Raw genomic sequence first — 14,298 nt, forward strand, 5'->3', positions numbered from 1 at the left:
GAGGGCACCAGATCTCATGACAGATGATTATGAGCCACCATGTGGTTGCTCGGAATTGAACTCAGGACTTCTGGAAGAGCAGTCAGTACTCTTTAACTTCTGAGCCATCTCTCCAGCATCCTTGAGTATATTATAAATTAATGAATTTGTGCATGCGACTGTGTGCACGGCGCGGTAGTGTGTGTTTGGAGCTCAGAGGAAGTCAGTTCTCTGTGAGTCAGTTCTCTTCTTCTGCTGCTCAGGTCTTTGGGATCAAATGCAGGCTTCCTGGCAAACTCTTGCTGCTTAGCTCTCTTGCTGGCCCCACCTTTTCTACAATATTATTTGTCTTAAACTAATTTGCATAGGTTATAATTTAAAATTAATACAGTATTTATCCTAAGTGAATGAAATATTTAAAATGAGGACCTAGGGATTTCCAGTTTCGTGTTTCTCATTCCTTCTTCTGTTGTGATTATCATTTAAAGGTTTTAGTTGTTTGTTTTAAGATAATGAAAACACTGGGCATAGTTGTGAACACCTTTAATCCCAGCACTTGGAAGGCAGAGGTAGTCTGATCTGAGTTCGAGGCCAGTCTATTTTGCATGAGTCCCAAGGCAGCCAGGGCTACATAGGGAAATCCTGTCTCAAGATAATAAAAGTTTTCTCACCGAGGGAGCTGGAGCGGTAACTCAGGGGTTAATAGTTTCACTGCTTTTGCAGAAAACTGGAGTTTGGTTTCAGCGCGACATCATCACCTCACAACCACCTGTGACTCTAGCTCTAGGCCACCCATGCCTTCTTTTGGCTGCTGTGGGTGCCCACACACGTGTCTACATAGAGGCGCAGAAGCAGCCACATTAGCAAAAGTAAAATCGTAAGAAGCAGTCTCTCTTCTGGAAAAGCTGTACATCCCCTTTTCCTGCAGCCCCTTAGACGCCACAGACCATTCTAATACTTAAGACCCTCCACCCCACCCCAATCCTCTATCTTGGGGGCAGTGTCACAGCACCTGGGAAGCCATTTACTGATTTAACTCCATTTCCCAGGCGAAACTCAGGGACGTTGAGTGCTGGTTGAAGTCACTCAGATGACTGTGTTAATGATACTCACAGATACTCACAACTGTTGAGTTTCTGACCTTGGGACTAATTTTAGTTCTTGGTCTTACTAGTAGAGACTAAAACAATGTTCAAGAATTTGATTTATATGACACGTTTTAAGCTTGTAAAACACATTAAACTCATAGACCATTTTAAGGGTTGGGAAGGGAATTTATTTGGGGCTGGAGTAGAAGATACTGGGGAAGCGCTTGTTCTGGCTCCTGAGATCATATGCTGTATAGCATCAGCACTGAAGCTCGGATCAGCTTCCTGTGCCTAACACTAGGAACAGGTCCACATGCTCGCTTGCACGGTTCTGGTGAGAGCACGTGTGCCTTCCCCGTAGGCAGCAGTTAGAGCTTGCTCTTCACTTCCACCACAGGGCTAAGAACCACTGGATTTCCATAATCCACAAAGGTTGAAAGTGGACTAACATAGAACTGTGTGTGCCTATCTTTTCTTAGTTTTTTGCTTTAGTTTATTTGTTTGAGACACGGTTTCTCTGTGAGTCCTGACAGTCCTGGAACTCACGTACATGATGGACCAGGCTGGCCTCAAACTCGTAGAGATCTGACTGCTCTGCCTCTCGAGTGCTGGGATCAAAGGTGCGTGCCCCCAGGTCTGCCTTGCATGGATATCTTAAGCTTTAGAGATTAAGGTGATTGCTGGTATTGTTGGTATTTTCTAACCATTTTTTAATTTTTTAAAAATGTGAAAAGTAAGGTGTGAATCTGGCATTTTTGGATGTTTTAGGGAATTAATTGTTTTGTTTTTCAGGTTTTCATTCATAACCCTCACACGCGGAGCCAGCATTTCAGTACCTCCAGAGTGTTCCAGAGCCCTCTGGAGTCTGATGTCTCTCTGCTCAACATTAACCAGACGGTCAGCTGCCTGGGCTCGGGAGTCTTGAACCCTGAGCTTGGCTATGATACTCTTTTAGTGGGGACGCAGACCAGTCTTTTGGCTTACGACATCTACAATAATTCAGATTTGTTCTACAGAGAGGCAAGTACACCCTCCTTTAGCCTTCTCGGCCCATTGCTCAGTAATGCCCACGGTCTTGTTTTTTTGCTTGTTTTTTTTGTCAGTCAAGAAGGTTTTTGTTATTGGTGGTGGCGGTGTTGGGGGTTGAACTAGAGCCTTGGGTGTGCATACAAGTTAAGTGTTCTGTCTCTGAGCTGCTGGGCCAGCCTTGTCGCTGTGTTTGAAGATGTTTGTTGGGGTGTCTTCTTTTTGTTGTTGAAGCAAGCAAGCAGTGGGGAACTCAGCTTCACTTCTGTTTTAGGGCATTTGTAGCCTATTTGTGGGGTTATGGTTGTTAAACATTTGGTGACAGCACGTGTATCTGTGACACCATCTGTCCAGATCTTTTAGGAATCCAGCAAACAGTTCTTCTGTGGTCTTGCATTAAGCCCCAAAGCTTGGTGGAAGTCCTTACTGTAGCCCATGGTCTACAAGCTGCTACAGACTTAGTGCCTGAGCTGTCTACTATAGGAAATATACGGAAGAAATCGTTTTGTAAGTCACCTATAGACAAAGAGTATTTGAATTTATTCACAAGGATTGTGTGTTTGTGTTTGTGTGTTTGTGTGTGTGTGTATGTGTGCAGTGTGTGTGTGTGGATGTGTGTGTATGTGGATGTGTGTGTGTGTGTGCAGTGTGTGTGCGTGTGTGTGTGTGTGTGTATGTGTGCATTGTGTGTTCAGATCAGGTCTCACTGTGTTGCCTAGGCTGCTCTTGAGCTTGTGACCCTCATTCTTCAGTCTCCCGAGTGCTGGGATTGTAGACATAGACCAAGTATGCCTAGCTATAGAGTTTGTTCATTTTTTAAAAGAAATATATGAGTAAAAAAAATTGAAAAAGTTCTTAAAAATATTTTTATTTTTTGAAATTTCTCTACATTTATACAGTGTATCTTGATCATATCTTCCCTTTATCCCTTCAGGCCCCCATGACACAAATCCCTACCCCTACCACCTTTATAACTCCCTTTTTTTTTTTTTTTTTTTTTGGTTGTCTATTTTTAAATGACACTCAGAGTTCAATTAATGCTTCAAATATGCACATTGGTGTGGGGCCTTCTACCAGAGCATGGCAACGTACCAGTGGCCACACCCCAAAGAAAAGGGTCTCTCCCTCTCCCACCTGCACAGCTGCCAATAGATTCTAGGCTAGGGGAAGACAAATTTTCTTACAAAATGGAATCGTGGTATATGATACCCCTCACCCCATATTAACAGTATAACTCAGACTTTGTACACTTCACCTAAGATGGTCCATTAATTAGTGTGGAACTTTGCAAGGTTTTTGGGACATTCATTACAATTAGTTTTACATTTTTTTATCACTTCCAAAAGAAACTCCATTCCCCAAAACAGGCATCTCCATTACCCCGTAAGCTTCTGGCTTCAGGCAGCCTTCATGAATATTGAGCTGTGTGTGTTTTGTGATTGACGTGTTTCCCAGGCTAGCTCATCCTGTAGCATGTGTTGGTGTCTCTACATTCCCTTTTATGGCAGATAATTTGCTGTTAGACATAGATGCCGGGTTTTTTTGTTTTTCACGAGTTAATGGACAGTCTACTTCCTGGCTATTTTGGATGACTTTTTCCGTCAGGAATAGGTACTAGAAGTTTGTAGCCCTAGCACTCAGGAGCTGAGTGAGGAGGTCTGCGAGTCTGAAGCTAGGCTGGACTACATAGTAAGTTTAATAGCATGGGCACTATTTATTGTTTACCATTTAACTTTATGTTTTGATTCGCTGATCCTTTGGCAATTTAAATTTCTTAGGAGGGCTGTCTTTATTATATATCTGTGCACACATGTAATACTTCTTTAGGGTATTTTAGGTAAGCATGCAGTGTATTGTGTTCCATCCTTCAGATGAGTGTTCTCCTTCCCATCAGCCCCTCCAGCTGCATCCCTTTGTTTCCTCAGTTCCTAGTCCCTTCTCTCTTCTTCTCATGTGTAATCTAGTGGCCATTCATGCCTATCTATTTCTTTCTTTATAACTAATCCTTTCTCTATATTTGTGTAAGTTATATATGTAACTAATGATATAGTTCTTTCCATATATATTTAATTTCCCATACTTAAAAGTATATTGGATGTGGTAGTATAAAAAACGTTTCTATCTAAAAGGGTTACAGTAAATCTTAGCATTTGGGTGTTTAAAGGTGCATGCCTTGGCCACTGGAGAATCTGCCCCCGCAGAAGTCAGAAGTCCTTGGGAGCCCTGGATTATCTAAACCAAGCGTTGTAGCAGCTTAGTGTGAGAGCTGGACTCTGCCTGTGCCCAGGCTCTGGACTTGGTCTTGTCTGGGCCACAGCGTGGGCTCTAGAGAAGCCTGGCCGCCCTTGTAGGAGGCAGGGCCGAGCCAGCTGAGTATCTGGAGGAAGCACTGGTTAGCCCAGCCCCCGAGGTGCGCCTGCACATCCCTAAGTCCTGTTTCTTTGTTCTTAGGTCGCAGATGGGGCAAATGCCATTGTGCTGGGGACCCTGGGAGACATTGCCCCACCTCTTGCAATCATCGGTGGAAACTGTGCTCTTCAGGGTTTCGATCACGAAGGAAATGATCTCTTTTGGACGGTATGAGGAAGTAAACATTTTGGTATTCAAAGCATTTCTACTTTTAATTTTTTAGATGTTTTTTTAAAGTACTGATTGCATTGAATAATTGTTAAAAACAATCAAACAAACAAACAAACAAACACCCGAATGGACTAATCGGCCTGAGGATACGGCTCCACTGTTAGAGTACTTAATCTTCAGAACATATAAAAATGTTGAGCCTGGCACCTGAGCTTGTAATTGTAGCACTGGGGGAGTGTAGACAGGGCTATTCCCAGGCTTTACTGACCATCCAGTCTAGTCCAGTCGGGAGCATCAGGCCAGTGGGAGACCCTGTCTCAAATACAGTAGACAGAGTTCCTGAGGGTGTCACCCGAGGTTGCTCTTGTCTTCCTAGGCATCTCACACATACACATGTGCACCATACCCACACAATATAGGATATGCACATATGTATATATACACATAAATAATTTTTAAAAACCAGGACAATATACTAACAATATGGGCAATATTGAGAACTCTCTGGTACTTTTTGTAAGCCTTCCATTTTTGAGGCTAATATGTGTGGGTTAAATGAAAAATGATGACTTATGAATGGCTTTCTGTTTTGTGTTCAGGTTACTGGAGACAATGTGCATTCCTTGGCTCTGTGTGACTTTGACGGTGATGGGAAGACAGAGGTGTGTGGCAAAGCAGCCATGGATGCTCTGTTCAGCTGAATAAGTTCCTTTTGACAGTGACATTGGCTTCTCGTGGCTGTTTTAGATCTGAGCTCATTGGTCCTTGCCTCTGTGTCCTCTCTCCCCTCTCTTCCTCACTTCTACGTCCCCCTCTCTTCTCTCCTTGTTCATCTCTCCCCATCTGCTTCTTCCTCCTCTTCCCCATCCTCCTGTGCTCACTGTGTGCATCTCTGAGACACTGGAGGAGGAGCCAGAAAAGGCTGACGGCACCTCAGTTCCATCTGTAATCTTATAACCCACTTCTGATGCTTCGGAGCATTAACTCATTTTCAATTTTGGCTGATAAAATGATTTCATTTGAAATTATTCTGATAATTGTAGCTATATATTAATATAAGAAATTACCCTAGAAATGAGGTCCTTAAGAAGTTGGTATAGCCGGGCGGTGGTGGCGCACGCCTTTAATCCCAGCACTTGGGAGGCAGAGGCAGGCGGATTTCTGAGTTCGAGGCCAGCCTGGTCTACAAAGTGAGTTCCAGGACAGCCAGGGCTATACAGAGAAACCCTGTCTCGAAAAACCAAAAAAAAAAGAAAAAAAAAAAAAAAAGAAGTTGGTATATATACCGTGTCTCCTGGGCCCTAGCTTAGCCTGCTTTCTGTGGACACTGGGCTTGGGCTCTGAGAGACAGGGTTTTATGAATGTACTATATTAGAAATATGGCCGACTATGTTTGTGTCTTTCCACAACTCCAGAATTTATTAAATAATAATAAGTGTACAGGGTGCCAAGGGTTTTTGTAAGCAGCAGTTTTCAGGTGACCCCGCTTTCCTTGTAGCCTTGACTGAGGCAAACTGGCCTCTTTATTCCAGTTGTACTTAATTGGTATTAGTCTTAGATCACATAGAGACAGCCCAGAGTAACTGTATGTGTCTAGTACTGTACACATACATATACTTACTGTGTATGTATAGCTGTGGGTTACAGTGTGGCTACAGAGGGTTAAAGGCCTGAGAGGCAGGGAAGCTATCAGCTTCGAATAGTCTCAGTCAGCCTCTGTGAGCAGGGGAGCTGAGGTCTGATGCAGTAGCTTCTGCTGCAGCTGCTCCCACTGTGCTGCCGACTTGTCTGTTGGCCGAGTCAGGCTGTGGAGTCAGAGAGCAGCTGTAGTGAAGTCAGGCTGTGGAGTCAGAGAGCAGCTGCAGTGGAGTCAGGCTGTGGAAGTGAAGGTCAGGACCAGGGCTTCAGCGATGGGTGGGCAGATGGCAGTCTGAGTAGACTGCATTAATGTTGAGATGTCATTAAGCTAAAGACCCTCAAACAGTCAGGAGCATGACAATGTAGAGGGCCCCCGCCATGCACCATCCTGGTGTTAAGGGCCCACTTCTCTGTGGGGTCCAGGTGAGGGGGCTGCACCCTTTCTGTAGGCTAAGATAATACCCACAGGTTAGCCTGCCTTTCCTGATAGTATCCACAGATAATAACCACAGGTTAGCCAGCCTTTCCTGATATTACAGTTATACATCCTATGCTCCCACAGTCCTGTTTGACCCCAGGAAAATGGCAGCATTTTACTCCTAGAAAGAAGCCTGTGTTGCCTGGGTGGGTGCACCTGGGAAGACTGCACATTCATGTGTTACCAAGGTGCACGGTCCCTGAAGCTTCCGTCACTCAGGGAAGGAACTTGTCCTGCCCTGCACTGTGTAGAGCCACATTTTCTTGTGTGACCAAATCCATTACAACCCCCTTGAGCGCCTGGTTTCTAGGGGACTGGAACTTGTGGGTAGCAAAGTAGGGTAGCAAAGGAGCAAAGGAGCGGCTTCCTTTTCTTTTTCTAGTCACGAAACTGCTGTGTTTCCACATTAAACTCTGAAACTGTGGTGTCCCTTCCTTTTCCAGCTTCTTGTTGGATCTGAAGATTTTGACATTCGAGTTTTTAAAGAAGATGAGATTGTGGCAGAAATGACAGAGACAGAGGTAGGAAGTGCTGCTGCAGAGTGGTGACCTTAGGCCAGCAGAGAGAGCTCGGGGACGGAGTCACAGGCCAGGGCGCCGAGTGGTGACTTTGGAGTAGGCAGGTCAGCACTGCACTCAGAGGCCCTAACTCTGCTGCTTAGTTTCAGAAGGGCTTTTAAATCTAAATACAGTTGTGGTAAAGAGGTTCTTGACTTTTCCCGGGGAGTCTGTCTATTCACCCAAGATTGAGAGGGCAATGACAGACCCAGGAAACCATGCCACTCAAATCTGGCTTGGTGAGTTTAGCTGAGTATCTCACAGCTGTTCAGATTTTAAGATAGCAATGGCCGTCATGTCCTGCCTGGAGGACCGAGTTCCTTAATACAGACGTGTGGTTTTGCAAGGTTGCAGGTGAAGTTGAGTCTTACTGAGTAGCTGTCTCCTGTGTTGCTTTTTTGCAGATAGTCACCTCTCTGTGTCCTATGTATGGCAGTCGATTTGGTTACGCCCTTTCCAATGGCACAGTTGGAGTTTATGACAAAACAGCCCGGTACTGGAGAATTAAAGTGAGTATAGCTTAGTGCCCCCCTGTTTGGGGTTGGGTATATTTCCGACACAGAGAAACTCCTTTACTGATTATTGGAATTCTTTTTCAGTCCAAAAACCATGCCATGAGCATCCATGCTTTTGACATTAATTCTGATGGAGTGTGTGAACTGATAACCGGGTGGTCTAATGGGAAGGTAAGTTTAAGTTAGGAAATGCCTGTGTAACTCAGAGTAACATCTATTTATGGTATTGGCTGCACTACTTAGATACAAACCAGGGCCAGCCTTTCCTCATTATCTCTTCTTGCTGCGAGGTGGATGTGTCCTTTCTGCCTTGCAAACAGTACTTGGGAGAAAGTCTCCAGAGACTCTTTCTCAGTCTCCTTTTTGAAGGCATGAGAATCCTTCCATCAGATTGATTGTAGATGTGTAGGTGTAGACCAGTAAAACAATTAATCCAGTAACCGGCTGTGTGAATAGCTCGTTTGTAGAGTTAACAGGAAGAATCCTGTTAGGCTGTTTCCCACCTGTAACTGCAAAGGAAAATCCTTTGGCCTTTACTCTTTCAGCTTCAGGTCCGAATCTCTTAGTGTTCTGGCAAGTCAAGGCTGTCTTGTTAGCTTTCTATCTCTATGGGCACCGTCTGTAGTAACTTCCTCCTCTGTCAGTGTTGGCCTGCCCAGGAGATCAGCTAATTCCTGCCTTTCCTTCTGCGCTCCTCTCACTTTACCTTTGGCCAGCACCTCGGCCTTCCTTTGATGCTATTTCAAAAGCCCATGCCAAACAGTCGTTAGGTTGGCTCGGACTTGTCTGTTTGGTTTTGTCCTTGGCATGGGTATTAAACGTCGTGAGAGAGGAATATGTCATCGTTACTTACTAAGAATTTCAAAGTGTATTCACTGATTAGATATGTTCAGCTAGGCTGTGGTAGCAAGTAACACAGCCTGGGTGCTTGTAACCCGGGGGAGCTGATTTCCCATTGCTCTGGGAGGCTGCTTCCTTACCGATGGCTGTCTTCCCACTGTGACCTCACATAGCAGGAGGGGCCGAGGCATCTCCCAGGGTAGGGGATGTTTTAAAAAATATTATTTATTTTTCTGTTTTGAGGTATGGTCCTGTTATTGGCTCAGGCAACTGTATAAGCCACACTCCTTCCAACCCACCTCTCAGCTTCTAGGATCCTAGGTGTGCACCACCACACCTGGCTTTGGGAGCATCTTATATGAGCACTAGTCCCACACGGGGGTACCATCCAATGGCCCGATGCTTGTGGTAGAGTTACAATGCACAGATTTCAGGGAGAGGCAAGCATTCGGCTCCTAGCAGACCACATTCTTGGGGAACAGAAATTGTTATGGTTGAGTCAAGAATTTGGAGTTACTACCAAGAGCCAGGCGTGGTGGTATATGCTTATAATTTCTGCATTTAAGAGGTAGAGGGAGGAAGATGTTGAATTCAAGGTCAGCCTGGGCTACAGACTGTCTCACAAAGGCAAGGAAGAAGAGATATCTTCAGATGACTGGACCTACAGTTCTATAGTAAACGTTTTCAAACAACGTTTTTTATTACCTAATCTGTTCAAAATTGTAGAGAAGTTAAGAAAGTCACGCAGTTATCCGTATTTAACAGAAACAGCAGAGAAAAGGGACATGCACACACTGACTGTGCATGTCCACGTGGAGTTGCTAAGTAAATGCTCCTACCCACCAGCTGTGTGGAAGTCTGTTACTCGCTGAGTTGGAGGGCCATCTACTCCTTCCTTATTGGATAAGCCAAAGTGTAGAGTGTTCACAGAAATAAGTTTACAATCCTGCTTGGTGAGCAAAGGAACAGTCTTTGTTTACCAGGCACTGTGGAAGCTCAGTATGGAGCCACATCATGGGTTTCCCTGTGAAGAAACAGGTTCAGCTTGGCCTGAGTCACAGGGGAGGGTCAGTGTTTGACCCAGCTCTGATGAGGCCCAGACATTCAGTCTCCGTAGGCTCTGCTAGTCATACTCTTCAGGTGGACAGGATGTTGTCATAAGTAACATGGTTGAATTATTGAGTGGGATGTGCCCCAGAGAGGGGTGGGCTGGGAGCCTGTGTATTTGGGTTGAAAAGATAAAGAGAATGACTTGCATTGCCTGTCAGGCCAGAGTTTCTGTAGAGGCCTTTGGGAACCACTTGTGGCCTTGTCTGCACAGTCATTCAAGGGAATGTCTTTCAGTATTGGTCTTGAGACGTCTTTGCAAGTGACCAGCCACCTGGTTATGGGAGAGCCCTAAGACGACTAAGTAGTTTTTATGAGGAGAGGACAAGGTTGTTAGGAAAGGTTGCATGGCAGCACACACTTTTAATCCCTTCACTGGAAGGCAGGAAGATCTGTGTGAGCTCACTGCCAGCCTGATCGACTTAGAGAGTTCTAGGACAGCCAGGGCCACAGTAAAATTGTCTCAAAAGAAAAATAAAGAAAAAGTTACTATATGGTAGAAGATTTGGATAATTATTTAAATGTTAGGTAAATATATTTTACACGTGTATAAATCATAATAATAATGTTTAAGAGACATTGCATGCATTTATTTATGGGGAGTGGCAAGTGTGCCCTGGTACACGCATGGAGGTCAGAGGGCAGCTTGAAGGAGTCAGTGCATGCCTACCAAGTGGGTCCTGAGGCTCAAACCTAGGCCATCAGACTAGTGCCTCCTACTGAGCCATTTTGCCTGTCCATGAAGATGTAATTATATAGCCGTGGCTTGACTCAAACCCACTGTATGGCCTTAGCTGTCCTTGAACTTAAGACAGACCTCCTGCCTTAGCTTCTTGATTGCTGGAGTTAGACATACACACACGTGTCAGAGCTGATGTCTATTGTATAGTTCTTTTTTTTTTTTAAGATTTATTTATTTCATTTTTATGAGTATACTGTAGCTCTCTTTAGACACACCAGAAGAGGGCATCAGATCCCATTACATATGGTTGTGAGCCACCTTGTGGTTGTTGGGAATTGAACTCAGGACCTCTGGAAGAGCAAGCAGCCAGTGCTCTTAACCGCTGACCCATCTCTTCAGCTCTTCTCTGTGTGTTTAAACCACTTTACGGTGTTAATACTTTCAGGACTGTAAGCCTTGTGAGCCGTGGGCACTGTTTTTGCTCTTGTTCAGGTTATTGATCTCCATATGAAACCATGAACAGAAAGTTAAAAACCGTCAGAACACACAGTGGTATGTGCAGGGTGGACTCTGGGCGGACGGGGGCTGGAGTACATTCCTGTGATCATGGCTGGGTGTGCTTTATGGGCATCTCCCAGCAGACCTAGGTTTTCACAAGGGACACTGTGGGAGGGACGGAGGGACAGCGTCTGCTGGAAAGGAGGGAGGGACATCTATTTCCAGGATCTCTAGATCCCTGTGGCCCCACAGCCACAGGCTTCATGGTGCACTCTTGAAAAGAAACTAATTATGTGTGTGCATGCCTGAGTGCAAGTGTTTCTCTGCGTGTGCGTGTGTCTGAATGTGTTGCCTTATGTAGCCCAGGCTGGCTTCAAACATAATATGTACCTGAGGATGACCCTGCACCAGTCCTCCCAAGTGCTAGGATTATAGGTGTGCGTCACTACACCTGGCTGGACGAAGTAGCTTTTTTGTTTTTGAATCAGGGTCTATGTAGCCCTTGCTGTCCTGGAACTCTTTATGTAGACCATGGTAGCCTCAACTCAGAGAGATCCTCCTGCCTCTGGAGTGCTAGGGTTAAAGCATGTACCATTTCACCTGGCTTTGGACTAATAACTTTTAAAAATTTGTGTTTATTTTATGTGCATTGGTTTTGCCTGCATGTATATCTGTGGGAGGGTGTCAGATCTCCTGGAACTGGAGTTACAGACAAGGGTGAGCTTCCATGTGGGTGCAGGGAATTGAATCTGGAAGAGCAGCCAGTGTTCTTAACTGCTGAGCCATCTCTCCAGCCCCATGGACTAAGTAACGTTTAAAGCTAATATTTATCTTAAAGCTTTTGTTGCCGTTGTTTTTAAACTGTGGTGCTTATGGCTTTTATGCTGTGGCTTCATTTTTAGGTTGATGCTCGCAGTGACCGGACTGGAGAGGTCATATTTAAAGACAACTTCTCTTCTGCTGTTGCTGGTGTGGTAGAGGGAGATTACCGGATGGATGGCCACATACAGTTAATCTGCTGCTCAGTGGATGGGGAAAGTAAATTGGGATAAGAAAAATCCTTGAAAAGTCAAAATTTCAATTTGATCAGGTTAAAAATGCCTGAAAATGAATTCTGCAGTATTTTATTAAGCTTTTCTAACAAATTCACCTTAGTTAAGAAGATAAGGGTATAGAATTTTGGTTTATCTGGCCAGGTCATTGATGGTCTGAAGTAGAAGTGACTAGCTATGCTTAGGGTCTTGTCCTTTCTTCAGTCCGAGGCTACCTGCCAGGCACAGCTGAGATGAAGGGGAACCTCCTGGACACAAGTGTGGAGCAGGACCTGATCCGAGAGCTGAGTCAAAAAAAGCAGAACCTGTTGCTAGAACTTCGCAACTATGAGGAGAGCACCAAGGTGCGATCTTGTTCTAGAGTCTAAAATGTTGGGGCCAGCTAGGATGCTCTGCATGTGTGGGATGGTGTCGGAGTGGCCAGGGCTGGGCCCTCCTGACCACCCGCAGAAATGCGGAGTCCTTCTGCTTTTTGGCCACTGCTAGAATGAAGAGCCATGAAAGTTGGATTTGGTGGGGGTAGCCAGTCATGTCAGAGGAGGGCATGAAAGCTGGGCGTGGTATACAATGTCACCTCAGAACTCAGGGGCTAAGAGGAGGCTCCTGAGTTCTAGCCCACAGTACATAGCCAGACCTCATCTCAGAAAAAGGAGAGAGAAGTGCTGGAGAGATGGCCTAGCATTTAAGAGTGTATACTGAGCTTGCAGAGGTCACACATTTGGATCCTAGCACCCACAGGTGGCTCACAGTGGCCTTTGACCTTAGGAGATTCTATACGGTCTTTGGACTCGCCAGGCATCTCACACACGCATGCATAACACATACTCAGCTAAGTAAAAATAAGTATAAAATGTTTTTAAAAGGAGAGATAAGGATGAGAAAAAGACAGACAGAAGGACAGACAGATACAAGTATTTATAAGGGGTATGAAGAGGTATGGAGGAGCACAGATGAAGAGGCAGGAGCGGGTATTGCTCACAGGATCAGATACAATAAGGAAGCACAGACAAGGTGCGTGGGAGTCAAGAGTTGTAAAGGTCGGATTAGTAAGAGGGCAGGCAGTCTGTCTGTCCTGAAGCTGCATAGCCATACTATTTAACGTGGACTTAGCTGACTGAGTGACTAAACTGAAGTTAGGAGGTGTCTTACAGGCAGAACTGAGCAGTCCCCTGAACGAGGCCGATGGGCAGAAAGGCATAATCCCAGCCAATACCAAGCTCCACACAGCGCTCTCAGTCAATATGGGGAACGACTTACAAGATGCGCATGCGGAATTAGGCATTTCCACTTCCAATGGTAAGACACTCTGTACAGCTGGTCCTGGTAGGCACCTGTGCTGTCTTGCAGTAGCCCTAAAATGTTGTTTTCCTTCTCCTTACAGATACTATCATCCGAGCAGTACTAATTTTTGCAGAGGGAATTTTTGTGGGTGAAAGCCATGTGGTCCACCCCAGCATTCACAACCTTTCCAGCTCCCTCCGGGTACCAATTACACCTCCCAAAGATGTCCCTGTGGATCTGCACCTGAAAACTTTCGTGGGTTACAGAAGCAGGTGACGCTTTCCATCCCAGTCATGTCCATGGAGACGGGTTTGCTATTACCATTGCCCTTGTCACACCAGGGAAGTCACTGAAGGATCTGCTTGCTAGTCAGGATTTTCCCATGACCTTTTCCTTCCTTAATTTAAATTCCCTCCAAAGAAAATAGAGGCATGTAAGTTTAAGATAGTTGTTTTCAATTTTTAATCAGGCGATCTGAGGGACACAAAAGACATTAACAGCATATTTGAGCTTTTGGTGAGGCTCCACGGTAAGATTTACAGTTAGCATGCTTGAGGTCTTGGATTTGAACAACTGGATAATTATTTAAAAATAGTTGGTCACTAACACTCTAAGTGGGAGGCATTTGGATGAGGTGCAGTATTGGAGCTGGCGGAAAACTCCACTACACTTGTTGAAGATAAAGGCCTTTTCCTACTGGGTGTGCTGGTGCAGGCCTGGGAACCCATCAGTCAGGCTGAAGCCGGATGATCAGAAGGTCCCAGCCAGTCTGGACTACACGACAGCTGAAGGCCTTACTGAGCAACTTAGTGAAACCCTGTTTTTGTTGTTGTTTGTTTGTTTGTTTTGGTTTTTTTCATGACAGGGTTTCTCTGGGTAGCCCTGGCTGTCCTGGAACTCACTCTGTAGACCAGGCTGGCCTCGAACTCAGAAATCCGCCTGCCTCTGCTTCCCAAGTGTTGGGATTAAAGGCGTGC

The 14,298-nt window shown here is 45.2% G+C and overlaps 1 protein-coding gene across 1 annotated transcript in view; it reads left to right on the plus strand.

Moving 5' to 3' along the window:
- The window catches only part of Bbs2 (Bardet-Biedl syndrome 2), a 35,600-nt gene that overhangs the window by 10,097 nt on the left and 11,205 nt on the right, over nt 1–14,298 (plus strand). The window contains exons 2-11 of the mRNA XM_021169818.2: nt 1,860–2,087; nt 4,545–4,670; nt 5,273–5,335; nt 7,233–7,310; nt 7,751–7,855; nt 7,946–8,032; nt 11,891–12,026; nt 12,245–12,384; nt 13,192–13,336; nt 13,422–13,593. Of these exons, the coding sequence (XP_021025477.1) occupies nt 1,860–2,087; nt 4,545–4,670; nt 5,273–5,335; nt 7,233–7,310; nt 7,751–7,855; nt 7,946–8,032; nt 11,891–12,026; nt 12,245–12,384; nt 13,192–13,336; nt 13,422–13,593 (1,280 nt within the window). The remainder of the gene's footprint in view (nt 1–1,859; nt 2,088–4,544; nt 4,671–5,272; nt 5,336–7,232; nt 7,311–7,750; nt 7,856–7,945; nt 8,033–11,890; nt 12,027–12,244; nt 12,385–13,191; nt 13,337–13,421; nt 13,594–14,298) is intronic.

The sequence above is a fragment of the Mus caroli genome, unplaced genomic scaffold (genome assembly GCF_978045245.1).
Source record: "Mus caroli unplaced genomic scaffold, Mus_caroli_1 scaffold_10, whole genome shotgun sequence".
In the NCBI taxonomy this organism is placed as follows: Eukaryota; Metazoa; Chordata; class Mammalia; order Rodentia; family Muridae; genus Mus; species Mus caroli.